The sequence below is a fragment of the Panthera tigris genome, chromosome E3 (assembly GCF_018350195.1).
Source record: "Panthera tigris isolate Pti1 chromosome E3, P.tigris_Pti1_mat1.1, whole genome shotgun sequence".
NCBI lineage: Eukaryota > Metazoa > Chordata > Mammalia > Carnivora > Felidae > Panthera > Panthera tigris.
Window position 1 is genome coordinate 16,289,872 of NC_056675.1, and position 27,248 is coordinate 16,317,119.

The following is a 27,248-nucleotide window of genomic DNA, read 5'->3' on the forward strand; positions in this document are numbered from 1 at the left end:
GTTATTACAAACAATGCTGCAAAGAACATAGGGGTGCATATATCTTTTTGACTTTGTGTTTTTGTTTTCTTCATATAGATACCCAGAGGTGGAACTGCTGGGTTGTATGGTAGCTCTATTTTTAATTTTTTTAAGAGTTTATTTATTTATTTTGAGAGAGAGAGAGAGAGGGAGGGAGGAAAGGACAGAGGGAGGGAGAGATCACATGCATGAGCCAGGGAGGGGCAGAGAGAGAGGGAGAGAGAATCCCAAGCAGCCTCTGTGCTGTTAGCATATAGCTCGATGTGGGGCTTGATCTCATGAACTGCAAGATCATGACCTGAGCTGAAATCAAGAATTGGACACTTAACTGCCTGAGCCATCCAGGTGCTCCTATTTTTAATTTTTGAGGAACTTCCATACTGTTTTCCACAGTAGCTGCACTAATTTACATTCCCACCAACAGTGCACAAGGGTTCCCTTTTCTCCACAGCCTTGCCAACACTTGTTAGTTTTTGTCTTTCTGATAATAGTCAATCTGACAGGTGTGAGGTGATATCTCATTGTGGTTTTGGTTTGCATTTCCCTGATAATTAGTGATGTCGAGCATCTTTTCATGTGCCTATTGGCTTTCTGTATGTCTTCTTTGGAAAAATGTCTATTCAGATCGTCTGTCCATTTTTAAAATCAGATTGCTTGTTTTTCTGTTACTGAGCTGTATGAGTTCTTTATATGTTCTGGATATTAACCCATTATCTGATATGTTATTTGCAAATATCTTCTCCCATTCAGTAGGTTCCTTCTTATTTATTTTATTTTTAAAAAATATTTATTTATTTTTGAGAAGAGAAAGCAAGTGGGGAGGTTCAGAGAGACAGGGGGACAGAGGATCTGAAACGGTGTCTGCTCTGACAGCAGGGAGCCAGATAGGGACTTGAACTCACCCGTGAGATCAAGACCTGAGCTAAGGTCAGATGCTCAACTGACCAAGCCACCCAAGTGCCTTAATATGTACCTTTTTAATTTTGTTGATGGTTTCTTTCACTGTGCAGAATCCTTTTAGTTTGATGTAGTCCCATTTGTTTATTTTTGCTTTTGTAGCCATTGTTTCTGGAGTCAGATCCCAAAAAATATCACTAAGACCAATGTCAAGGAGCTTACCATCTTTTTTTTCTTCTAGCTATTTTATGGTGTCTGGTGTTACAACTTCCATTTTTTCTTGTAATACTTTTAGGCTTAATTTTTCATATTTAAATCTTTGACCCATTTGAAGACTATTCTTTTTGTTCTTCCAAGTTTTAAATTCCAAATAGTTAACATACACTGTAATATTAGTTTCACATGTAGGATTTAGTGATTCATCACTTACATAGAATACCCAGTGCTCATCACAAGTGCCCTCTTTAACACCCATCACTCTTCATCACCCATCACCCATCATCCTCCCACCTACCTCCCCTCCAGCAACTCTCAGTTTGTTCTCTAGAGTTAAGAGTCTGTTTTATGGTTTGTCTCTCTCTTCCCACCTGCCCCTCCCATGTTCACCTGTTTTGTTTGCAGACTATTTTGATGTAAAGTATGAGGTGTGGATTCAACTTTACCTTTTTCCAGATGGCTCTCCAGAAATGCCAACATCAATTATTGAATAAACTATCTTTTCACCACTGGTTTGAGATAACAATCTTCATCATATGAAAATTTCTATTTTTCTTTCTTTCTTTCTTTCTTTCTTTCTTTCTTTCTTTCTTTTTTAAAGTTTACTTAATTATTTTGACAGAGAGAGAGAGAGAGAGAGAGAGAATCCCAAGCAGGCTCCACATTGTCAGAGCAGAGTCTGACACAGGGTTCTAACTCATGAACTGTGAGATCATGACCTGAGCTGAAACCAAGAGTTGGACACTTAACTGACTAAGCCACCCAGGAGCCCCACAAATTTCTATTTTTCAAAAAATATTCAGTGCTTCCTTATGTGACAATCATGGTGCTTGAGTGTCATAGATCCTGGGTCTAGAGTTCTCTCTTGTTCAGTAAGAATGCAGGTCGCAGAATTAAAACGCGAGAGAGGCTAATGTTCTGAGGAGACAAGAGCCCTGAGTAAGGGTCCTTGCTTTGTTTTTATTAAAATCAGAAGTCTTACTGTTGGAGAAATGAATAAAGTGCTGCACTAAAGATGGCCGACGGGACTAAAACAAGCTCTGGTCTCTAGCTTAGAGACCCCTCTTTCCGGGTTCTTCTTGCCCTGTTTGCTGTGAGCATGAAAACCCCTACAGATATGGAAGCTGACAACTATAAATTACCCTTCCCACTTGCATTCAGGCTCAGATCTTTGGAAAAGTCTCCTCTGAGCCCGCCGGTGTTAAATAAATCTCTGAACCACCAAGATCTCCAAGTGCCACTTGTTTTTTCTGCCAGTGTTCCAGCTTGGTTCTGTAACATATTTGGTTGCCTGACCAGGAAACCCAACCATGCTGGCCCATCGTTGCCACCGGTTTGGAAGAACGGTGAGGCAGTGACGGAGCGAGGAATCGCAAAGGAGAAGGCGCGCCCTGCCTGAATTTTGGCAGTCTCCTATTTGGTCGCCTCAGGCTGGCCCCGCTCCATCGTTCCCACCGGACTCAAAGAGACTGGTAGGTGAGGACCTGGACCCGACGTCAGAACCGGTAAGGCCGGGGCCCCAAAGTAGTCAGGCCCATCCAAAAGGGTGGATGGGGGACCTGATCACTCCCCAGAGACGTTAGCGCTCTCACGGGTAGAAAATTTTGCAGGAGGGAATGTAATAGCCTCTGGTGTGTGTGTGTGTGAATGTGCGGCTCAGCCAGGCTTGCCAGTCGAGTTTGAGTTTGTAGCTCCATGGACAGGCACCCTTAAGGTCCCCAAAAGTCTACGGAGTCTGAGTGGGCTTTCCTGTATCGTGGTGAAAGCATACAGTCCAGGGCGGCATCAGGATAGACTCCAATTGCAAGTCACAAAGCTGAGTCCACTACAGCCAAGCCTCACCTAAAGTTTCCCTTGGGAACGCGACCAGTGGAGTATCTGATTGGTCCTCTCATCTGAGGGGATACCCTCCCTTTGTCTGTCTCTGCAACACTGAACACGAGAAAGGAATTAATAATGAGGTCAAAATAGAGTAAGCCTATGATTTTAGAGGTCATGCTCAAAAATTTTAAAAAGGGATTTTCAGGTGATTATGGAGTCAAAATGACACCTGGGAAGTCAAGGAACTTTTGTGAACTAGAATGGCCCATATTCAATGTAGGATGGCCCCTGGAAGGAATATTAGATGCTCAAATAGTGCAGCAGGTTTGGCTGATAGTCACTGGGAACCCAGGTCACCCTGATCAGTTTCCATACATCAACTCCTGGCTTGAAATTGCCTGAAATCCTCCGCCTTAGGTGCAATTCATCCATAGCAAGCAGAGCCAGGCAAAGGTTTGAGCTGTTTTATCCAAAGACTCAGCCAGGTAGCCAAAGAAGCAATCCACCACTCCCCTAGTGTTTGCAGGAGACCCAGAGGAAGATCCCATCTTTCCACCACCTTATGACTCACTGGGCTCCCTCCCCCCTTCCCCTGAGCTTGAAACTCCCCGCCCCCCGTCTGTCTCTCCTCCTCCACTGCTGCTGCCACCCATCCCTCCTCCCCTCCCAGACCCAGAGAACCCTCCCTACAAGGGCCAGCAGCCAGACTGCGCCCCAGACCCAGACCTAACACTCTCCAAATGCCTGTAAGGGAGACGAAAGAGCCTGAAAGACAGAATGAGGACAGAATAGTCCAGCCCAGCTGTTCCATGATGTATTATTATCAACCTTTCTCTACAACCAACCTCAATTGGAAACATAACACTCCATCATACTCTGAAAAGCCACAAGCAATGGTCGACTTGATGGAGTCCCTCTTCCAGACCCACCAGCCGACTTGGGAAGATTGTCAACAGTTACTCTGTACTCTGTTTAATACAGAAGAAAGAAGAAGAATGAGAGAAACATGACAGTACCTAGAAGATCACACACCTCTGGGGATCAATGACCCTGCTGTCTGGGCTCAAGCTGCTGCCCCTGATTCAATGCCCAACATGGGATTTCACCACAGAAGGAGGACAAGCCCACATCTGACAATACCAGGAAGCCCTCCTTCGGGGAATCTGAACTAGAGCCAAAAATCCCATGAACATGACTAAAATATTGTCAGTCACACAGCCTGGGGAGTCTCCCAGACACTACTATGAAAGACTATGTGAGGCATACCGTGTATACACTCCGTTTGACTCCCAGGCACCAGAAAGTCATCAAATGGTAAATACCTCTTTTGTGGCACAGGCTTCCCCAGATATCAGAAGAATACTCCAGAAGTTGGAGGGCTTTGCTGGGGTGAATATCACTCAGCTGATAGAGGTCACCAATAAAGTTTTCAGGAACAGGTAAGTTGCAGCCGAAAGAGAAGTGGAGAGAAGACTAAAAAGAAGGCCACCTTTCTTGCAGCAGCACTGAAAGAAATAGACACTGCAAAGATGGGAAGACCCCAACCACCAAAAAGGGGGAAGCCCAGAGCCCCCTTAGCAAAGGACCAACGTGCATACTGCAAAGAGAAGGGACACTGGTAGAATGAATGTCCGAATTGGAAGGGGCCCTCAAAACCCAGCTGATATTGGGAGGAACCTCGAGGCGAGGACCTCATTGGTCTGGCCAGGATAGAATCAGACTGAGGGGGGCCGGGCTCTTTCTCTCTTGGCCCCCATGAGCCCACGGTTGAAATGAAAGTAGGCAGCTGAACAATAACTTCCATGGTTGACACTGGGACTAAACACTTGGTTGTTACTTCCCCGGTAGCCCCTTTCAGCCAAAAGACAGCAACCATACTTGGAGCTACTGGGACATGGGCGATACAAGAGCCCTTCTGTCAAGCTCAACAATGTGAACTTGGGGGTCACAAGGTCTGGCATGAGTTCCTCTACTTACCTGACTGCCTGATTCCTCTCCTGGGCTGAGATCTGCTCTCCAAACTTGGGGCCAGATAACTTTTGAACCCACTGGACACACTAGCCTCCAATTAAACCCAAGGCAGAAGGAAACCCTGGTCTTGGTGATTACCCTGCCAAGGGAAGAAGAATGGAGACTATTCTGTGCCCAAGCCCTACCCTGTAACACCTCAGAATTCAGGCTTACATTCCCTTCTGTATGGGCTGAAGATAATGCACTTGGACTAGCTTGGAGTCGGGCCCCCATCATTGTTGACCTGATCCCTGGAGCCCAACCTCAGAGACAAAGGCAGAACCCCTTCCACTCGAGTCTAGAATGGGTACACAAGAGCACCTGACCAAGCTCAGAGAGGAAGGTATTCCAATTGAGTGCCAATCAGCTTGCCAGTCAAGAAGCCAGGAGGAGGATACAGACCAGTACAGGATTTGAGGGCCATTAATAAAGTGACTGTTTCCTTACACCCAGTGGTTCTGAACCCATGTACTCTCCTCAGCCAAATTCCAGGGTCAGCCAGATGGTTTACATGCCTCAACCTAAAGGATGCTTTCTTCTGCCTCTGCCTGGCTCCTCAAAGTCAACCATGGTTTGTCTTTGAATGGACTGAGCCCGTTACAGGGTGCCAGATGCAGCTGACCTGGATATGACTTCCCCAAGGCTTCAAGAACTCACCCACTTTTTTGGGGGAAGCATTAGCTACAGACCTCACCAACTTTCCAAGGGAAACCACAGGGTGTGTCCTCCTCCAATATGTAGGTGACCTCCTCCTTGCCACCGACACCCAAGAAGGCTGTATGAAAGGTACCAAGGCCCTCCTGCAGCTCCTATCCTACTTGGGGTACCGGGCCTCTTGGAAAAAGGCACAGATTTGCCAGCAGCAGGTCCAATACTTAGGTTTCCTCCTCACAAAAGGAAAAAGAAAACTAGGACCGGAAAGGAAGAAGGTTATCACCACACTGCCACAGCCCCAAACAAAATGAGGCTTGTATGAATTTTTAGGGGCTGCAGGGTTCTGTCGCATTTGGATCCCTGGATTCTCAACCATAGCGAGGCCCCTCTATGACCTGTTGGGAGGGCCAGACTGGGAGCCCCTCGCATGAACTGACGAGGCAAGGGCCGCTTTCACAGAAATAAAGTTGGCTCTGGGACGAGCCCCAGCCCTGGGTTTGCCCGACACAGAAAAGCCCTTTAACCTCTTCGTACATGAAAAGGACAAAACAGCCCTTGGAGTGCTCACTCAGAGCATGGGGCCTTGGCAATGGCCAGTGGCCTAACTGTCAAAAAAAACTTGATCCTGTGGCTGCAGGATGGCCACTGTGTCTCAGAGCGCTGGCAGCCACAGTCCTGCTCATCAAGGAGGCAGACAAACTCACACTGGGACAAACACTTAATGTTAAGGTCCCACACGCGGTCATGTCCCTCATGAGTACCCAAGGATATCATTTCCTCTTCAATTCTCAGCTGACACAATACCAAGGACTTCTCTATGAAAACACAAGGGTCACTCTCAAAACAGTAAGAACACTAAATACGGTCACCTTCTTTCCGACGGAAGAGGGAGAACACGACCATGACTGTTCCGAAGTAGTGGATGAAGTCTACGCCAGCTGCCTGGACCTCCAAGACCAGGCTATAACAAACCCAGAGATCACCCTGTTCAGCAATGGGAGCAGCTATTTACAAGAGGACAGCCAAAGAGCAGGATATGAAGTAACCACAACCACCGAAGTTCTGGATGCCGAGGCTTTGCCGGAAAGATGGTCGGCACAATGAGCTGAACTGTAAGCCTTAAACCCCAGCCCTCATCCTTAGCAAAGGTAAATGAGTTAACATCTACACTGATTCCCAGTATGCCTTCGCTACTGTGCATGTACATGGGGCCATCTATAAAGAAAAAAGACCTTACTGCAGGGAAAGCTGCAGGGAAAACTATCAAAAACAAGGAAGAAATACTAAAGCTTCTTGAGGCTGTTTGGCTCCCAGACAAGGTAGCTATCCTACACTGTAAGGGACACCAGAAAGGAGATGACCCCATATCTCAAGGAAATTCCCTGGCCGACAAAACAGCCAGAGCGGCCGCCTGTGGTTATCCAGGTGAAGCTCCTCCCTACACTATGACTCTTGCACCCCAGAGGGAAGCCTCCCCACCCCTGTACGCAAATGAGGAAAGAAGTTGGGCCTCGACAGAAGGGGGCACATTAAGCAAAGAGGGATGGTGGGTCATGCCAAATGGGCACATCTTTGTCCCGTTGTCTATGGGAAAACACCTAGTGAAGGAATATCACCAACTCATGCACCTAGGGAAAACTGCACCAGAGGCCATCCTCAAAAAGAACTACTATATCAGCCAGCTGCTGGCATTATGCCGAGCTGTCAGTGAACGATGTGTAACGTGTGCCAAAAACAATGCTTGGTCTGTCCCACGGCCCCCGCCTGGCACACAAAGGAGGGAGGCCACCCCTTTCGAAGATTTAGAGGTGGACTTTACTGACATACAACCAAATAAAGGATTCAGGTACCTTCTTGTAATCATCTGCACATATTCGGGATGGGTCGAAGCATTCCTGATCAGAATAGAATGAAGTCGCGAGGTGGCCAAAGCTCTTCTATGGGAGATTGTGCCTCGGTTTGGTCTACCCTTAACCATACACAGTGATAATGGACCTGCGTTTGTGGCAGACATTACACAAACCCTGACAAAATCCCTTAACATTACCTGGAAACTGCACACTGCTTACCGACCCCAGAGCTCAGGGAAAGTAGAGCAGATGAATTGAACCCTCAAGGAAACCCTGGCTAAGTTCCACCAAGAGACTAATTGCCCATGGCCAGATTTACTACCGCTGGCCCTCTTGCATGCCCGATGCATGCCTAGGGCACTAGGATTCTCCCCTTTTGAGTTATGATATTGGTGACTCCCCATGTTTAGGAAAACTCTCAGGAGACCTACACCAGATTGGAGACAAGGGAATAAGAGAACAGCTCCAGACCTTGGGGGTAGTCCTAAACAAGTTACAGAGATACACCATAGAGAGGGCCCCAATTTCCTTAGGGACTCTCGTTCACCCCTTTCTGCCAGGAGACTCTGTGTGGGTCAAAGATTGGAAGAGGGAACGTCTTAAACCACGGTGGACTGGGCCTCATACTGTTATTCTAACAACTCCTACAGCCCTTAAAGTTTCAGGTATTACCCCATGGGTCCATCAATACAGAGTTAAGAAGGCCAGCTCAGAAGAACCCACAACTTGGCGAAGTGATCCAGATCCAGTCAACCCGCTTAAACTGGCCCTCAAAAGGGACACTGGCCCCTGAGACCTCCAGCCCTGCTCCAGCCACACCCTGGCTGTCCTGCGCATAGCAGAAGCTTGAGGAATCAACACGTGAACCTAGACCAGGGGTTTGGATGCAACTCTGCCAGCCCTTGCCCCTTACTGGTGTCATAGCACTAATCTTACATCTTTTAAAAATTATTTTTTTTACACTTATTTATTTTTGAGACAGAGCACAAGTGGGGGAGAGGCAGAGAGAGAAGGAGACACAGAATCCGAAGCTGGCTCCAGGCTCTGAGCTGTCAGCACAGAGCCCGATGCGGGGCTCAAACTCACGAACTTCGAGATTGTGGCCTGAGCCGAAGTTGGACGGTCAACCGACTGAGCCACCCAGGTGCCACCTAATCTTACTTCTTACTGTTGGGCTGATAGAGACTGCACCAACAAGCTGGACATGAGACAAAGGATGCATGCTGGGTATCACATACCTCCTCTGGATGGGAGGATTATTAAGTATTGCCTGCATATTATGATAACCTCTCTCACCCTCTCAACTGTTGCTTACCCACTTTGCTCCCAGGATTGTTATGTGACAATAAGGGGGTCAAGGGTGTTCAGCGCCTTCACCTCCCTCCACAAAGATTGCTACAAGGGAGAAACACTCACTCTCTGTCAGTCACCCGGTGCCCCAAGGACTAAGTATTGGACGCAGAGATAACCCAAAATGTCAGGAACCCATGTCACAATAAGGGCCTCCAGAGAGGGAAGCTTGCTACCTTACCTTACCTTCCTCAATGAGGGATCTCGGACGGGGGAGGGATGCAAGACATGGCCCTTCAAAACTTATAAAGGATACCCAGGATAGGGTAATATAAGCCATAAAGGTGACCATTCCCCCAGCAGCCTACCAGGGTTTGAACCTTTCAGCCTTCAATCAGATGTTTACCAATTCCCCACTCCAGTGTTGGACTAACACTACTCTACAAGTCCTCCATAAAACAGATAATCACACCCAAACCTGCTGGATGTGTTTGCCTCTCAGCAGAAGGGCTTACTTAGCCACTCCTATCCATTTGACTTGTGAAGCTTCTGAAAATCTCAAAACCAACACTTCTGTCTTAATTGGACCCCTGGCCCCTGGGATCCGTCTCACAAATGCTGACAATCTAATCTGTACAGTCCCTGAAGGTATGAATGGTAACTCTCTATACAGAAGAAATATAACCTTAAAGAGGAATACAACCCTATGTTCAACCCCTGGGTTGTTCTATCTCTGTTCTAATTCGGCCTACCAATTGCTTAGAGGCCAACTGGACTCAGATATGTTATTCCGTCTTCCTAACCCCAGAGATATCCATATACACTGAAGATCAGTTCCTAACAGCCTTTAGCCCCAAGTCCTGGACTAAACAGGTAATCCTGCTACTCATTCTGATAGGAGCAGGAATTGAGACAGGAATAGGGACTGGAATAGGGGGCACAGGTTCATCCGTAGGACTGTACCATAGACTATCTCAAGAGCTGAATGAAGACATGGAACAGGTGGCAGATTCTCTGGTAACCTTACAAAGCCAAATAAACTCTCTGGCAGCAGTGACCCTCCAAAATGGGCAAGCCCTCAACCTCCTCACTTCAGAAAAAGGAGGGACTTGCATCTTTCTGGGGGAGGAATGTTGCTATTTCATAAATCAGTCAGGAATAGTTACAACTAAGGTTAAGGAGCTCAAGGAAAGAATTCAACATAGACAACAGGAAAATATCAATCAATGGAAAGGATGGGATCTCACGGATTGGGCATCCTGGCTTTCTGCCCTGATGGGGCCTCTCCTCTCCATAATTTTACTTGTATCCATTGGCCCCTGTATACTGAATGCCATGATACATTTTATTGAAAACACTGTTGCTTGCCAAACTACTGCCCATATCTTAGCCTTCTGAGAGTACCAACCTGTAAAACTGAAAGGTGATGCCTACTAAAAGTTTTTTTAAAAGGCATCAAAAGGGGGAATGTTGGAGAAGTGGATAAAGTACACCAAAGATGGCTGATTGGACTAAAACAAACTCTGGTCTCTAGCTTAGAGACCCCTCCTCTGGGTTCTTCCTTTGTTTGCTGCGGCATGAAAACCAACCCCTCCTCCCCCAACACACACACAAATATGGAGGCTGATAACTATAAATTACCTTTCCTGCTCGCATTCAGGGCTCAGATCTTCCGAGAAACGGTCTCCTCTGAGCCCGCCGGTGTTAAATAAATCTCCAATCCACCAAGGTCCCCGAGTGTCGCTTGGTTTTTCTGCCAGCGTTCCAGCCTGATTCTGTAACAAACTGACTGAGCCACTCAAGGGCCCCTTCTCCACCTAGTTTTAAGTTATTATTTTCTATCATCTACAATGTGGTAGTAACTTCCTAAGTGGTTCTCTCCCCCTTCCTTTCTTGCCTGTCAAAAATTCATTTGTTATATAGCACACATCTGGGTGATCTTTAAAGTGGAATTCAGCTAATTATTATGTTACTGTCCTGCTTAAATTCCCCCAAGGCTTTCTACCTCATTTAGAATAAAACCCAAACTTTTCTTGCATAAGAAAGTCCTGCATACTTAGGCCATGTATACTTCTCCAAGCTTATCTCAAGTCATTCTCTCCCTCCCTCCACTCCAACAATGGTGGCCTTCTTTTAACTTCTCAAATATACCCATAGTTTTTACACATGATGTTAAATGCTCTTTTTCACTTACTTCTTTTAACATTTGTATAACCTTCACATTTCACCTTAAATTTCACTTCCCCAGAGAGTTTTTTCTTGATTCCCTAATGCACATTCACAGCCTCTTATTCTTATTTTGTATAATAAACACCTCAATTTGCAAGTGAGTGGACGTTTCTGTTAGACTCTAAGCAACTTGGATTTAGGAACGTCTATTTTGCTTACTGATGTATATCTGATGCCAAGCACAATTTCTGGTACATAGTAGCTGCTCAAAAAATACTTGATGAATTAACCATCTTTCTTTTTTCTTTTTTTAAGTTTATTTTGAGAGAGAGAGAGAGAGAGAGAGAGAGACAGAGACAGAGACAGAGAGACAGAAAGCGAGCGCTAGCAGGGGAGGGGCAGAGACAGAATCCCAAGCAGGCTCTGTCCTGACAGCGCAGAGCCCAACACAGGGCTCAATCTCATGAATCATGAGATCATGACCTGAGTTGAAATCAGGAGTCTGTCACTTAAGTGACTGAGCCACCCAGGTGCTTCTGAATCATCTTCTTTCTTAACATAATAAGTGGTTCTGGAAAATGAAAACAAACTTCTTTGGCTAGAATGCCAAGAGGCAGATATGTCACCTTAGTTCTTGATGTCTTTCTATTCCTGTCTGTGGGGAGCCTTATAATTAAGAATAAACCTAATAAATCTATTCCCTGCAACCCAAAGATTCCCAAAGCACTAATGTACCAAATAAACGCTCAGCTCCAGCTGCCAGTCTTCTTATTGTCCCTGCTCTTGCACAAGTTTTATTTCCTGTCTGCAGTGCTCCTGTCTACTTCAGTCCCCAAATTCTACCCAATATCAGCACAAATTCAAACTCTATCTTCTTCATGAAGTCTACCCTCATCATTCTGGTCTCAAACAGATTTCACCCTTCTCTGAGTACCTAGTGTATTTTGTTGCATTCTACACTCATAGGAGCATCCAACATTACACTTTTGTAAGTGCTGTATGGTGTAGACCTGTAAAAATCTCCTCCAATGAATTTATTGGCTACCTACAGATAATGATTATTTCATATAATTTGGGACAAGAGAAGTCCTCCTGATGAGGGAAACAAAGACAAGAAAAATGTAGTTTAAATTAAATCCCCTCACAGCTTGCAGACCACTGATAGATACCAGAGACCTGTAGTGTATAACATTCTTCAAGGAGTTTGTGGCTGCCTTAATGCATTAATGTTTACATTTCATTACAATGTAAAAGCAACCTTATCTTGACAATAGCTAAGTCTTCAGGGTTCAGTAAGACCCTGCTTTCACCATACAGAAATTCCTTAGAAACTAATGTTTTCTTCATCTAACCCCGCTCCCTCCACAAACTTAAAAGTATATAATCAGTTGCTCCTCCCAATCCCAGTGCAGCTCTTTCTGCCCATGGGTCCTGTCCTCGTGCTTAAATAAAATCACCTTTTTGCACCAAAAAAAAAAAAAAAAAAAAAAGTCTTGAGAATTCTTTCTTAGCCATTTGTTCATGAACCCCACTTCAAATTTCATCACTCCTATCTGAATTAATTGATACTGGTAGCTGGTGTGTTAAGCTAAAAAGCTGTTAAAGTTGAGATCCATAAAAGATATCTTAAACATTTTCATTTGAAATTATAAATGTATATTCATTTGCTCATCTTTCGATGCAAATCTAAGCCTCTTCTATGAGAGTGATTTTAATGATTGAATGCCCATACCCATAATACATCAGTTTTTGTTTCATTAAAGTGGAACAAGCAAGTGACACTTGGGAAATTATACAAGCGTAGAATCCTCTGAGATTTTTATAATTTTACTTCAGTGTTTTACAGTTTTCTCACACATAATTTGATAGCAATTTAAAAAAAGTGGCATTTATAAGGTCTTTCCAAAGCATTCAACTAGTTTTCATAGAAACAACTTCTTGTCATAGTTACACCTTATCAGTTTACATAATACTTAAATTATGGAATAGTAACAACAGGCTTAAACAGATTTTGTAAGAGATACAAGAGATTCTTGATAAACACTGTCTTGTAGCAGCTGTCCTCAGGTATATTTAATAATGTCATTAGCTCCAAGAAGTCATACTTGGGCATCATTCATTGTTTACAGAGAGAATGACAAGTGTTGTTTAAAGTCTGGTGAGCTGTTTAAGTAAAGGGTGATTAAAAGATAGTTAATGGCTTCTTTTGTTTCCTTTAAAATATCTAGAACAGACATCAGCCCGTGATCTGGTAAAAATGCTGGAAGGAGAGAAGAGTTATAAAGGGTATATAAGGCAAACGGGAAACATCTTACAGAGATTATCATTTGCCATAAAAGTCTAAAGGGCTCTGGATTCAAAACTGAGAACTGAAAAATAAAAGTGCCCACATTCTTAGAACTATAACAGCATTTCCGAGGAGAATAAAAGTGAACTTACCTGAGACCTGACTATCTGTGATTCATCATTCATTTCCTTCTCTTCCATGTTCCCTCTTTGGGAAAGTATAACATTCTGAGAGGGCATAACTAAGAAAAAGAGCAAAGAAGCATCTGGTCAATACATGGCATTAACACTGACACTAACTCTTAGAGTTTTTGCTTTGTGTTAGGATGGCAGACAGTTTAGAGAGAAGCCCTCTAAGACATAAGCTCAAAGGCTGGATAACTTAACCGTGACATTCTTGCTCTTCCAACATACTGAGGAATTCAGTGTAGGACTTTCTCTTATTGTGGCATATGGGAAGCTAAAGGAAGTTCAGTGATTTTCAGCCCTGGCTACACACTTGGGGGATGTTCTAAAAATGCAAATGCTAAGATTTGGATAAATCCAGTATTATACAAATTGGTCTACGATGACCCTGGGCAACAGCATTTTAAATTCTAAAGTCTCCAAGTGACTTCTAAGTAAGGAGATGAAAACCACTGATATGAGCTGATAGAGAAAACATATGTTGAGAGCCTGATCTTATTTTTAAGGGGATACATTCATCCCCAAACTCAAACTCCAGGGATCTTCTCTAGTTTACTCTCTTTAAGCTGATCTTTCTGGGCTTTCTTGATCTTGGGGTTGTGAGTTAGAGCCCCATGTTGGGTGAAGAGATTACTTAAAAAGAAAATCTTTAAAGATGATTTTTTCTAATACACAAAGGAGATTTCACTCTTCTCATTTTTCAAAATGTTCACCTTCCTGTTTGAGTACATGGATTCAGTCCTCCACCAGGATTACTACACCTCTTTGCAGTTCTTAAGTTATAATGCCATCAAAGCTTTGCTTTCTTCTAGAAGGACAGTCAGGAGATACACCAGTACTAACAGCTTCAGTGTCCTTGTCAGTCCCTGAAAGCTGATTTTCCAATGCCTTATGGAAAACAATCACTCATTCCCAGGTATTAAAGGTGCCTCATCTCTGATGAGAACCTCAGGAGCCAATGGCTATCCACAAGAATGACTTCTCAGGGCAGCCACTCTCAGAATCTTGCCTTGTTCATGCAAGGTTGACATGTGGGGGTTCCTCAAGGTGGCTATTACCTTTTCCCCCTAAAGGCATCAGTCCTTCATGAACAGACTTCACTATGATACTCAAATCTCCCTTCTGACAGGAATCTTGTAAGATACTCTATCAGGTGTAGCACATGTAATGAGATGCACCAGTCTACAGAAGAAGTCCAGCAGTCTCAGTCACCCAGTGACCTAGAGAGTCTGTAAAGAAACATACTAAACTATCTGTTCATACTTCACAGTATGGTGTGGAATTTTTAAAAACAATCAAAAAGCATTTCTAGAATTTCTCAGATTCACACATTACAAAAAGCAGATATATACAGATCCATCAACCAAAAACAAACTTTAGCTTTAGTTCTTACCCATCCTCTTAGAATAGAAAACATGTGGTCCGTGCCTAGTGAAAGATTTTCAGAAGACTTTCACCAACATCAACAACAGAGCAAAATGTCTTGATCTGCTGATAAGCATGAAAGAAAACATTCTTTTTTCTGTTCACAACGTTTGGCCTGAAAAATTTCTCTCAAAAGCTAGTGATGGTATTAAAGAATGAAGTCATTCCTGAGAAGTACGTTTTTTTAAGAAGAGAAAATCACAGTTCCAGTGGAATGGCCTTGTTAGATGAGGAAGCCAATCACTGCCCAAGATAGGGCATGAATTCAACATTTTACAACCAGTTGACTAAGAGGTACACCTTTCGGGAGTAATTTAAAAGCATTTTAAGAATCAGGTCCTAGGGCGCTTGGGTGGCTCAGTCGGTTAAGTGTCCAAATTCAGTTCAGGTCATGATGTCATGGTTTGTGGGTTCAAGCCCAGCATCGGGCTCTGTGCTGACAGCTCAGAACCAGGAGCCTGCTTCAGATTCTGTTTCCCCCTCTCTCTCCCCCTCCCCTGTTCTCTCTCTCTCTCTCAAAAATAAATAAACATTAAAAAAACCAACAACAGGTTCTATTTCACCAAGCAAAAGCTCTAAAAGTGTCCTATTCTCTGAAGAGCCAGACAGAATCTATGAGAATGCTTTGATGGTTTCAACCCAATCACCTCAAAACCACTTACAAAATAATAAATAATCACAATAATAAAAAACAGCATTTACCAAGTTAGGCAGAACAGGGTTTGTCCTTCATACGTGTGAACCCAAGGGGATAAAGAGCATGTCAAATATATATTGCTTGCAAACTTAGTTATTTGAGAATTTTCTTATGGCATCTGATGAGACTAAGTTTCCAGAGAACACACGTTGGAAGCACTGATTTAGTTCTCAGCTTTTTGGTTTAAAGGAGGATTCTGAAGCTGAAGATCATAGAACTAAGTGAAAAAGCTGGTTCTAGAACCTAGGTCTCCTGGTTCACAGCCCTAGGTTCCTTCTAGTATACTCTGAAGTTCTTCTTAGTACCTGTTCTCTCCTTTTTCATTTTTTAATCTGATCCCCTTCTCAAAATTTCCCTTTTAATTCCTGTATTGGAAACACACACACATAAAACCCCACAAACCAACCACTCTCCATCCCCAAACTGTGTGTAATTTTTTATACAATACACATGTAGTCCTTTTCAGAGAAGCCTGTGGTATCACCACAGGCTTTTTCAAATATGTAACCATGATGGCTTGGAAAGTAAGGAATTCCCATGACTGCCTAAGGAATACTAAAATTATAATCAATTCAGATGAAGAATGACTTCTGGCTTAATACCCTTTTTCCTCCAAGCTCTTCCAAAAATTTGAGTGAACTTCCTTGACCATGTATATATTAACGTATATATACATGTCCAGGTTCCACCCAAAAACTGTTGAGATGAAGTCCGGCATCTATACATTTTTTAAGTGCCTCACAAGTGATTTTGAAGCAAGCAGGAATTCAGAACCATTATCAGAGCCTCTAATTTTGTTAACTTCTTCAATGCCAGTGATTTTCACCATCATTCTACTTCTGTTACCCACTTCCGGTGCCATAGTAGTTCTGAAGTTTCTTCCCTTACAAAATGCTAGACTATGAATCGGGAAACCTTATGTTATAGACTGGATGGGGAAGAAAGTGAAGACGGGGTGGCTTGGGGTGCCTGGGTGGCTCAGTCGGTTGGGTGTCCAACATCGGCTCAGGTCATAATCTCGCTTGTGAGTTCAAGCCCCACGTCAGGCTGGGTGCTGACAGCTCAGAGCCTGGAGCCTGCTTCAGATTCTGTGTCTCCCTCTCTCTCTCTCTGTGCCCCTCCCCCGCTCATGCTCTGTCTCTCTCTCAAGAAGTAAACATTAAAAAAAAAAGACAGGAATGGCTTAGTATAGGGGAAAAATAGAAAAAAAGAGCAATGTTTATCAAAGTGTGGTCTGCAGATCACTTGAATCACACAGCATTTGCTGAAAAGCAGATTCACTGGTTCAATCCCAGACCTAATGAAATGGCATCTCTGGGGGAGTATTCTTGACCCAGGGATTTGCCTTAAAAAATATTTCTTCTCTAGGATCAAACCATTCTCTCCAGCCTCCCTACAGGCCTGAATCTAGCATATATCTTCTCAGTCCTTGATCTGCAACTTCATCTTTCATTTTATTGACTCCTCCTGTCATAATTTAAAACCATTTAATATCTCTCCCAGCATTAAAACCTTTCACTGGCTATATGCCCTTTTGTAACTAATATCCATTCTTTTTTCAAGGCTACAACTCTTCAAAGGATTGTTAGTACTTGTCTCTGCTTCTTCACTACCCATTTATTTTTCAATTATCTATGATCTTTCTTCTGTTTTGCCATCAGCACACCGCTAAAATTGCTCTGGTTAGGAATGTCAACAACACTTTTGTTCATGCAATGGGGTTTATTACTTCCTGAGCTCTGATGGGTATCTGACATTACTAACAGCTGTGTTTTGCTTTATGTCCACAGTCTTTCTCAGCAGGCTATGCTCTAGTCCCTTTTCCTCTGCCTACCATTTACATTATGTTGTTCCTTAGGAGTTTTCAATATCTATCTTTGTTCCCTCCACAGGTGAAGTAAAGGAATCTTTAAAGGTATACAAATCTGATCATATCAGTCCCTTATTTGAAATTCTTCAGTGGCTCCCTACAGCTCTTAGGCTGGAATACAAAGCCATAAAAAACCCTGTGACCTGCTTCCTGATCTTTCAAGCCACTCCCCTGCTTGCTTCTGAGATTTCATCTACACAGCTCTGCTTTTAAGTCCTTAAATGTGTCCTGTGTGGTATCTCCCCTCCTCCACTCCAGATGATACTTACTCTTCCTTCAGGTCTCAGTTTAAATCAAGGAAGATTTTTAATGTCACAGACATGTGAGGTCCCTCATTTACACCTTCCTTTTTTTTTGGTAGCACTTTTTATCATTGTAATTATTTGTAATCATCATTTTTATTTATACCTCACCATTGTGTGATGTTAACCTCCGTGAAGACAGGAATCTTTTCTGTCTTATTTACTATTCCACCTTTAATACTTTCAGTATGTGGCTCATAGTAGGTACTCAGTATCTGCTAAATGAGTAAATGAAAGGGTTCTTCTGTTTCCTCTTCTATTTTTTATTTTTAACTTATTTTGAACCAATTTTAGACTTACGGTAAAGTTACAAGAATAATACACAATTCCCACATACAATTCACCCTACTTGTCCAAATGTTAATATTTTATATGCCTATGGTACAATGATCAAAACAAGGAATTTAAATTGGTACAATACTATTAATACAAACTACTCAAAATTTACTAGTTTCTCTAGTAGTATTTTTTCTTTGATCCAGGATCCCACATGGAATTTAGTTGTTTTTTCCCTTTGTCTTCCCCAATCTGTAAGTTCCTCAGCCTTTCTGTCTTTCTTGAGCTTAATACTTTTGAAGAGTACTGATGAGTTATTTTGCAGTGTCCCTCAATTCGGGTTTGTCTGATGTTTTCTCATGGTTGGAATGAAGCTAAGTATTTTTGGCAAGAATAACACAGAAGTGATCTTTTATCTTTCTTAGTACATCGCATTAATGGGTTTATGATGTTGGTACACTTCATTAATGATAATGTTAACCTTTATCACTTGGTTAAGGTGGTGTTCACCTGGCTTCTCTACTGTAGAGCAACCATCTTTCCTTCTGTAGCTGATAAATATCTTGGGGAGATACTTGAAGATTATATAAATATCCTGATTCTTCTCAAACCCACTAACTTTAGCATCCATCAGTTTATCTTGTCTGCAACAGTTAGTAATATAGTGTTGGTCTAATGGTGATTTCCCTATTTCTCTCTTTCCCATTAACTTATTTATGTATATATTTTTAATGTTTATTTCTGAGAGAGGGAGAGGGAGCTGGGGAGGGGCAGGGAGACAGGATCTGAAGCAGGCTCTGCACTGTCAGCCAGCGCCTGACGCAGGGCTTAAACCCATGAACTGTCAGATCATGACCTGAGCCAAAGTCTGACGCTTAAGCAACCGAGCCACCCAGGTATACCTCCCACTAATTTATTAACTGGAATTTTTCTGCAAGGAAAAGCTGCTCCATATCTCTTATCATTTATTTACTAATTTATTTATGTCACTATGAACTCATGAATATTTTGTAAGCACCAATATTATCATTATTTTATTGCACAAATAGTTTTGGCTTTGGCCAGTAGGAGGCTCCTATGTTATTCTGACCAGCCTCTATCCTGTTTTGAGCACTTCTTGGCACTGTAAGATGTTTCAAGTTCTTGTATTATCCCTGCCCAGCCCTAGAAATCAACTTCTCCAAGGAGCCCTAGTTCCTTTTATTGGAGAAGTGCTTAGAAACAAAGATCTGGGTGCTGGATCTGCACAAAGATCAGCTGTGCTCGCTGCTACTGGGGTATCATTGCTTCTAGGCCCTCTAGGAGAGATAGGACGCACGGACACACAGACACAGACACACACAGACACACACACACAGACACACACACACACACACACACACACACACACTGTATTCATCTATGTATTAAATGCCACAAGTTCATTATGACACCTCTGATTCCAATCCAATACCTCAGGGCTCATTTTTAATCTTCCTCTTTTCCTCACTTCTTTCTTCAACAAAGAAGTTACCAGTGAGGAAAGGAGGAAGATTGTTGGCTCTTAGTATTCACAATAGATTTACTTATTTGTTCAGTTTTGGTACATACATAAAGTAGTTTCAGAATTGACTCATACCCCTGTGACAAACACAGTTATTAACTGGAAATTACAGCATCTGTGTAGAGTTCTCTTTGTCTTTAGTTATACAGTATCTAGTCAAGATAGTGTTTTCTAAAGTAATTTAACTTTTTTCTTTGCCACATCCTTCAGTGTGGTTATGTCATTCACTTGTAATACAGTTAGGTCCATTTGTTAGTACTTGTGTTTATTCTCTTCTATTTGTTCTCAGGTGGCTTCCTTCAGCTTTACCCACTGCCATGATTTCACTGATCATCTTTTTTGAGCTACATAACCACATATCTACCCAACCACCTTACTGGACATCCCCAGGCATGTGTCCCCCAGATCTCTCAAACCTAACATGTCCCAAACTCATTCTCTCTTAAGCCTCTTGCCATATATTTGCAATGAAGCGTGCATGAACACCAACCCTATCGTCAAACTGATTGGGTTTGATTCCTAGCTCCACAACTTACGAGCTGTGTGAGTTTGGTTGTATAAGTTACTCAACCTTTCAATGTTTCAATTTCCTCATTTGTAAAACTAGTTATAATAGTACCTACTTCATGGGTTTGTTGCGGATTAAGTAAGTGAATATTTTGAAAATATTTAAAACAAAATGCCACATAGTAGACATATTTATATGTTACATACTGTTCTTTTTTTGTTTTGTTTTTTTTTAGTATTTATTTATTTATTTATTTATTTATTTATTTAAAAATGAAATGTATTGTCAAATTGGTTTCCATACAACACCCAGTGCTCATCCCAACAGGTGCCCTCCTCAATGCCCATCACCCAACCTCCTCTCCCTCCCACCCCCTATCAACCCTCAGTTTATTCGCAGATTTTAAGAGTCTCTTATGGTTTGGTTCTCTCCCTCTCTAACTTTTTTTTTTCCTTCCCCTCCCCCACGGTCTTCTGTTAAATTTCTCAGGATCCACATAAGAGTGAACACATGTTATCTTTCTCTGTATGATTTATTTCACTTAACATAACACTCTCCAGTTCCATCCATGTTGCTACAAAAGGCCATATTTCATTCTTTCTCATTGCCAAGTAGTATTCCATTGTGTATATAAACCACAACTTCTTTATCCATTCATCAGTTTGTTACATACTGTTCTTATTCTCCTGTTAAATTCCCTATCTCAATGAATAGCACCACCAAGCCTGAAACCTGAATGCCATTCCTGACCTCTCTTTCTTTCTTTCCCTTAGTCTCTCTCTTCAATTAAAGTCAAATCCTGGTAAATTTATCCCCTTAAATATGTAGTGAATGTCTCATCTTCTCTTCCACTACCTTGATTCAGGCCACTATCATCTCTCACTTTGACTACTTCTGCATCCATCAAACTGGTCCTTAACTTTAGTCCAGTATTTTCTTCATGCTGGAGCCAGAGTGATTTCTCTCTCCACACCTTTTCTCTATCTTGGAAACACCTTAATTTTATTTTCTGACAAATATTAAAACAAAAATTTTTGTAAACATAGAAAAGCAGAAAGAAAATCACTTATAATATCATTACCCAGAGATAACCAGTTTTTTGGGGATACATACTTCCCAGCTTTTTCTATACTAATTCTCACACATATTATAATATGGCATATGTCATTATCATAGGTCTGATTTTCTTTTCTGAAATCTGGGTTTTAATTGACAGTATTGTGTATATCACTTCAGGACAGAAAACAAAAATCTAAATATTCAAAAAACTAGGGTCATACAGTCTCTTCAACAAACGGTGCTGGGAAAATTGGACAGCTATGTGCAAAAGAATGAAACTGGACCACCTTCTTATACCATATGCAAATATAAATTCAAAATGGATTAAAAACCTAAATGTAAAACATGAAACTATAAAAATTCCAGAAGAGGGCACAGGCACTCGGACATCAGCTGTAGCAAAAGTTTTCTAGATAAGTCTTCCAAGGTAAGGGAAATAAAAGCAAAAATAAGCTATTGGGACTACATCAAAATAAAAAGCTTCTGCACATCGAAGGAAACATCAACAAAACTAAAAGGTAACCTACTGAATGGGAGAAAATGTTTACAAATGATCTATCTGATGAAGCGTTAGTATCCAAAATATATAAAGAACTTATACAAACAACTCAATACCAAAAAAAAAAACAAAACAAACAAACAAACAAAAAACCTCCCAAATAGTCCAATTAAGGATGGGCAGAAGAAATGAACAGAAATTTCTCCCAAGAAGACATCCAGATGGCCAACAGATGCATGAAAAGATATTCAACATCACTCATCAAGGAAATGCAAATCAAAACTAGAATGAGGTGTCACTTCACACCTGACAGAATGGCTAAAATAAAAAGCACATGAAACAATAAGTGTTGGCTAGGATGCAGATAAAGGGGAAACTTCTTGCACTGTTGGGAATGCAAACTGGTGCAGCCACTGTGGAAGACATTATGGAGGTTTCTGAAAAAGTTAAAATTAGAACTGCCCTATGATCCAATGGCACTACTGGGTATTTACCCCCAAACACAAAAAAACACTAATTCAAGGGGATACATGCACCCCTGTGTTTACTGCCACACTGTTTACAGCAGCCTGTGTCTACAGATAGATCGATAAAGATGTGGCATATGTATGCAATGGAATATTAATCAGCCATCAAAAAAGAATGAAATTTTGCCATTTGTGACAGCATGGATGGAGCTAGACAGTATTATGCTAAGCAAAATAAGTCAAGTCAGAAAAAGATATATTCCATATGACTTCACTCACAGGTGGTATTTAAGAAACAAAACAAACAAGCAAAAGAAAAAAAAAAAAAAAGAAAGACAAACCAAGAAACAGATTCTTAACTATAAAGAACAAACTAAACTGATGGTTACCAGAGATGAGGTGAGTGGGGAGGGATGGTGAAATGGGTGATGGAGATTAAAGAGTAGGTTTATTATGATGAGCACTGAATAGTATATAGAATTGTCAAATCACTTATTGTACACCTGAAGCTAATATAACACTGTATGTTAAGTTTACTGGAATTAAATAAATAATAAAATAAAAGACAAAAGAAATAAAATAAAAAAGGAAAAAAATTTTAAAAAAATAGTGTCATGGTATATTCAATTGCTTGCAATACCCAAAACTTGTTTAATAAGTTAATTATTAATAGGCATTTAGGGAGCTTTATTTCTCTTTTCCTGTTATAGACTACAGCAAACATTATACAGTCTTGGCATAATTTTGTGTGATTATTTCTTTAGGATAGATTCCTAGAAGTGGAACTGCTGGATCAAAAGGAAGACAAAATACTATTAAGGAAGGTTGTACCATTTTACATATTAATCAACAATATATGAGAGTGACCATTAGCCAAGAATGATCAGCATTATTCTTTTTAAATATAATACATAGTATATAATTACTGCTTTAGAATGTAATTCTTAGATAACATGGGAGGCAGACTTTACATTTTTAGTTTTCATGTTTCTTCTTTCATAAATTACACTTTTGTGTAATTTGTCCACTTTTCTACCATTTCGCCTTTTCCACTAATTTGTAAGAATTCTTTATTACAAAGTGCAGAGTGCAGGAAAGGATGAACTAAGCAGGTCTGGGTGGTCCAAACTGTACATTTTAAGGCAAGGTTTGATCGTGGCCTGGTTCCTGAAAGATAATCTATAGCCTTGCAACACCCTGCCTTTTAAGAGTGTCTCTGTTTACCTGAGGCCTTGGGACAGGTCAGAAAGTTTATGCCAAAAGAGGATTTATAGTGGGATCCTTGGGCCATGTGGTATCAGCTTGCCTTCTGGAGAGACTGGAGACTGAAGGTCAGCAGCACAGGTGGTCAGCTATGCCTACATGAACAACTTCCGATAAATACTCTGGATGCCAAGGTTTGGAGGAGATTTCCTGGTTGGCAATACTGCATACATGTTATTACATGTCACTTCTGGGAGGATGTAAATGCTAGCTGCGTGACTGTTATTGACAGAAGACAACTGGAAGCTTGTACCTGGTCTCTTCTGGACTCGCATTTTTTGTTGCTGATTTTAATGTGTATCTTTTCACTGTAATACTTATGCTACTGTACGTATAACAGTTTTGTTGAGTTCTGTGAGTCATTTTAGCAAATCATTGAACCTAAGGGTAGTCTTGGGGATCCCTGAACACAAACAGTAAACAGCAACTCCCTTGGTATAACATAAATAACAAATGTAGTCTTCTTGTTATCATTTGTCTTTTATTCTTTGCTGCTTTAAAAAAAAGTTAATTTAAAAATTTTCTGCATCATAAAACACTTTCCCCCCTGTGTAGATCTTAAGTTCATGTGAGGCTTTTGTTTTGTTTTTTCCTTACACAAGAAATAGCTTCTCGGTCTTTTGGCTAAGATCAAGTGTTTTTTCCTTACACATGTAATATATGTTCCAATTTTTTTTTACACATTCTACATGAAACCATAAGTATTCAAAACATGGGAATATACTGAGTAAGATGTGAGTGACTTTCAATCCCTCTTTTCTATTCGATTTCCCTCTCTGAAAATAAATCATTGCCAGTCATTTGGTGTACATCCTTTTCTGTGCATTTATGAACATATATAACCACATCCATACTTAATATGATGCACACTATATTACGTGCCATTGTTCTCTAGCATCCTTTATTCACTAAATGTCTTTATTCACTAAATTGTTCCTTGTTTGTTAACTTCAAAATAAACTACCTTATTCTATTTTATGGCAGCACAGTATTCCATTGTATGGATCTATCATAATATATTTAAGCATATCCCTAGTGAACATTTAAGCGTACTTATTTCTCACAATTACAAATAATATTGAAATAAACATCTTTTTACACACTTTTTTACACATTTTGTACCTGTGCAACTATTTCTGCAGGACTGATTCCAGAATGAAATTTCTGAGCCAGGGTGAGCTCATTTAACATTTTGGTAGGTACTGTCACACTGCCATTCAAAGTGTCTTCCTCAATTTTACAACTGGGTCCTTCTCCTGGGCATTTCCCTCACACCTTTTATCATCAATATTTTTATATTTTTCCATTCTATTTTGTGAAAAATATCCTTGTCTTCATTTGCATTCTCGGGTTACTTATGAGGTTAAGCATTAGAAATTTTTGTTTTGTTTTGTTTTTTGGTTACCTGTATTCTATAAATTGCCTGTGCATACCCTTTGACCATTTTCCCTTTTTCCTTCTGTTGTTTCTTTCTTTCTTTCTTTCTTTCTTTCTTTCTTTCTTTCTTTCTTTCTTTTTGCTATTTACAGAGATTCTTTACATATTATGGACATTAATCCTTTGTCTCTTACACATGTTGCACATTTTTTCATGTCTCTTGTTTTTAGCCCTTTGTTCTTTCTGAATACAGAAATTTAAATTTTTGACATAATCAAATGAATGAATTTTTCCCAGAGGGTTTTGTGTCATGTTTCAACAGTTTGGTATGGCTATAGCACGATGTGCAAGAGTGGATGGCAAAATATTATGCAATATTAAGATCATAAAGGGCTTTGAAGGCACTTCTAAGAAACTAGATTATCCTGATGGCAACAAGTAAACGTAAACATTTTCAACAACACAGTGACTTTCAACAAACATTCCCTAGTTTAATAACTATCTGTTGAGCACCACTAAGTGCCACGATCAATTCTTTCTCTTAGAGAATTATAATTTTTGAACCTTTACATTTTTCACAATTGCAAATACGTCAAAAGAAATAGATCATTACTGTCAGAGGACATAATTAGGGGGCGTTTGCTCTGCCACATATTAAAACATACTTAACATTAAAACACAGTGCAAAAACTGTCACAGCAGTGCAAGAAACTGTCTGGAAACATTTCCGAGTATATACACGCCTGCAGAATGTAATAGAAGTGTCATTTCAATTCAGTGGGAAAATGATTCAATAGATAATGGCAGGACAACTGGGAAAAAGGCTCATTTCTATCCAACACCTGACAACAAATTAATATCCAACATAATATAAGTACAAATGTAAACAATACATTTTTAAAATCCTTTAAAAACATTAGAAAAAAGTAAAGGTTAAGGTTTTAATAATCTTGAGATGGGGAAAAACTTTCCAAAAAATGACACCCACCCATGCCCACACCAAATAACAACCGCAGAAGATACCAGAGGAAAATATGTTTGTACTCTTGGGATGGGGCGGCCTTTCTATCAAAGAAGGGGCGCGGGTCTCCGAGGAGGAGGACGGCGCTGCAGAAGTACTCCGAGTTGAACGCGGACTGCGACCGCTACCCGGGCACCCTTGGGCCGCCGCCCGCCCTTCCCCCTCGCCCGCCTCCGGGCCCGCGGCACGCCGCACTCACCAGCCTCCACAGACAAAGGGCGTTCGGGGCGGCTCCGCCCCCTGACGCCACCGCCGCCGGGCCCGACCTAGGCGGGACAGGGTGATGAGGGCCTTACGGCCTGAGCCAATGACGCCCAGCGGCTGGGTCCCTGGAGCTGGACCAGCCGCCGGCTCCAGGCCCGCTTTAACGGAAACCTTCCCGCGATGGCGACCGCGTCGCGCTGGCTGAAGCTCCCCGATACGCATGCGCCAGCGGCGCCCCAGGCAGAGCGCTTCCCACATGCTGGACTCGGAACTCCCACCCGCTGCCCCGGTCGGCTTTCTCCCGGGCAGCGCTCACCCAGGAGGCTCGGACCTCCGCCCCAGGCCTCGCAAAATTTCGCTTACCGGGGGTGGAAGTTGGGGTAGGGGTGGGAGTGAAGGTGGGGGGAAGAAAAGGGAAGGCCGAGGACCCTCCCATAGTCCCTGCCAATGGGAAACATCGTACTGCCCCGTTCCCCCGCGCTGTAGCTGCTGCGTCCCAAGGCGACGAGGGAAGCCCTCCTACTCCTCAGTCCCGGCATACCCCTCCCACCCTCCTTTTGTACTGAGAGACTCAAAATATAATTAATGATTGAATTCAATTTTCTGTTTTGTAATACAGGTCTACTGATGAGAAGAATGAAATTCTTTTAACAGGGATAACTTAATTGGGATTCAAAATGTTCTCCATCATCAAAACTGATTGCCATGGTTGATCTCTTAATGCCATTCTATATTTAACATATTTCATCTTTGAAAACTTTTCAAGTAGATAGGTACTGTCAAATACTAACATTCACAAGGTTATGATTTAAACGGAGCATGTTCATTGCTTGGAAGGTATTTATGGAATCCCATAATTTTCCTCTTTTTATATTTGCTTTTTAGCATGCTAAAAAAGGCAGATTAACCACTTCTGAATGAAGGTTAGGTGGCAGGCCTTCTCGACTGCACAGTTAAATGGATTGTAAAATACAGAAACGTCCTTTGCGCTTGCATGGAGGATTTTTAAAATTAAATTTTAATTCCAGTCTAGTTAATATACCATGCTATATTAGTTTCAGGTGTACAATATAGTGATTCAATAGTTCTATATATTACTCAGTGCTCATCAAGATAACTGCATTTTTGTCCCCTTCACCTATTTTACTCATCCCACACCCACCTCCTTTCTGGTAACTATCAGTTCTGTATAATTAAGAGTCTGTTTCTTGGTTAGTCATTTTTTTTTCTCCCTGTGCTGTTTGTTTTGTTTCTTAAATATCACGTATGAGTGAAACCATATGGCATTTGTCTTTCTTCGAATTGACATATTTTTCTCACTAGCTCCATCCATGTTG

General features: G+C 41.6%; 1 protein-coding gene across 3 annotated transcripts in view; it reads right to left on the reverse strand.

Annotated features, from left to right (window-relative positions):
* Nucleotides 1-26,099, reverse strand: part of ZNF713 (zinc finger protein 713) — a 46,726-nt gene extending 20,627 nt beyond the window's left edge. The window contains exons 1-2 of one of the 3 annotated variants that reach the window (XM_042971860.1): nt 25,907-26,098; nt 13,368-13,456 (exon numbers count right to left, since the gene is read on the reverse strand). In XM_042971860.1, the coding sequence (XP_042827794.1) occupies nt 13,368-13,454 (87 nt within the window). In that variant the 5' untranslated portion in view covers nt 13,455-13,456; nt 25,907-26,098. Of the gene's footprint in view, nt 1-13,367; nt 13,457-15,527; nt 15,730-25,906 lie in introns of those variants that run through there. The other 2 variants (XM_042971859.1, XM_015536174.2) reach the window with 2 other exon arrangements.
* Nucleotides 26,100-27,248: the final 1,149 nt, after the last annotated feature.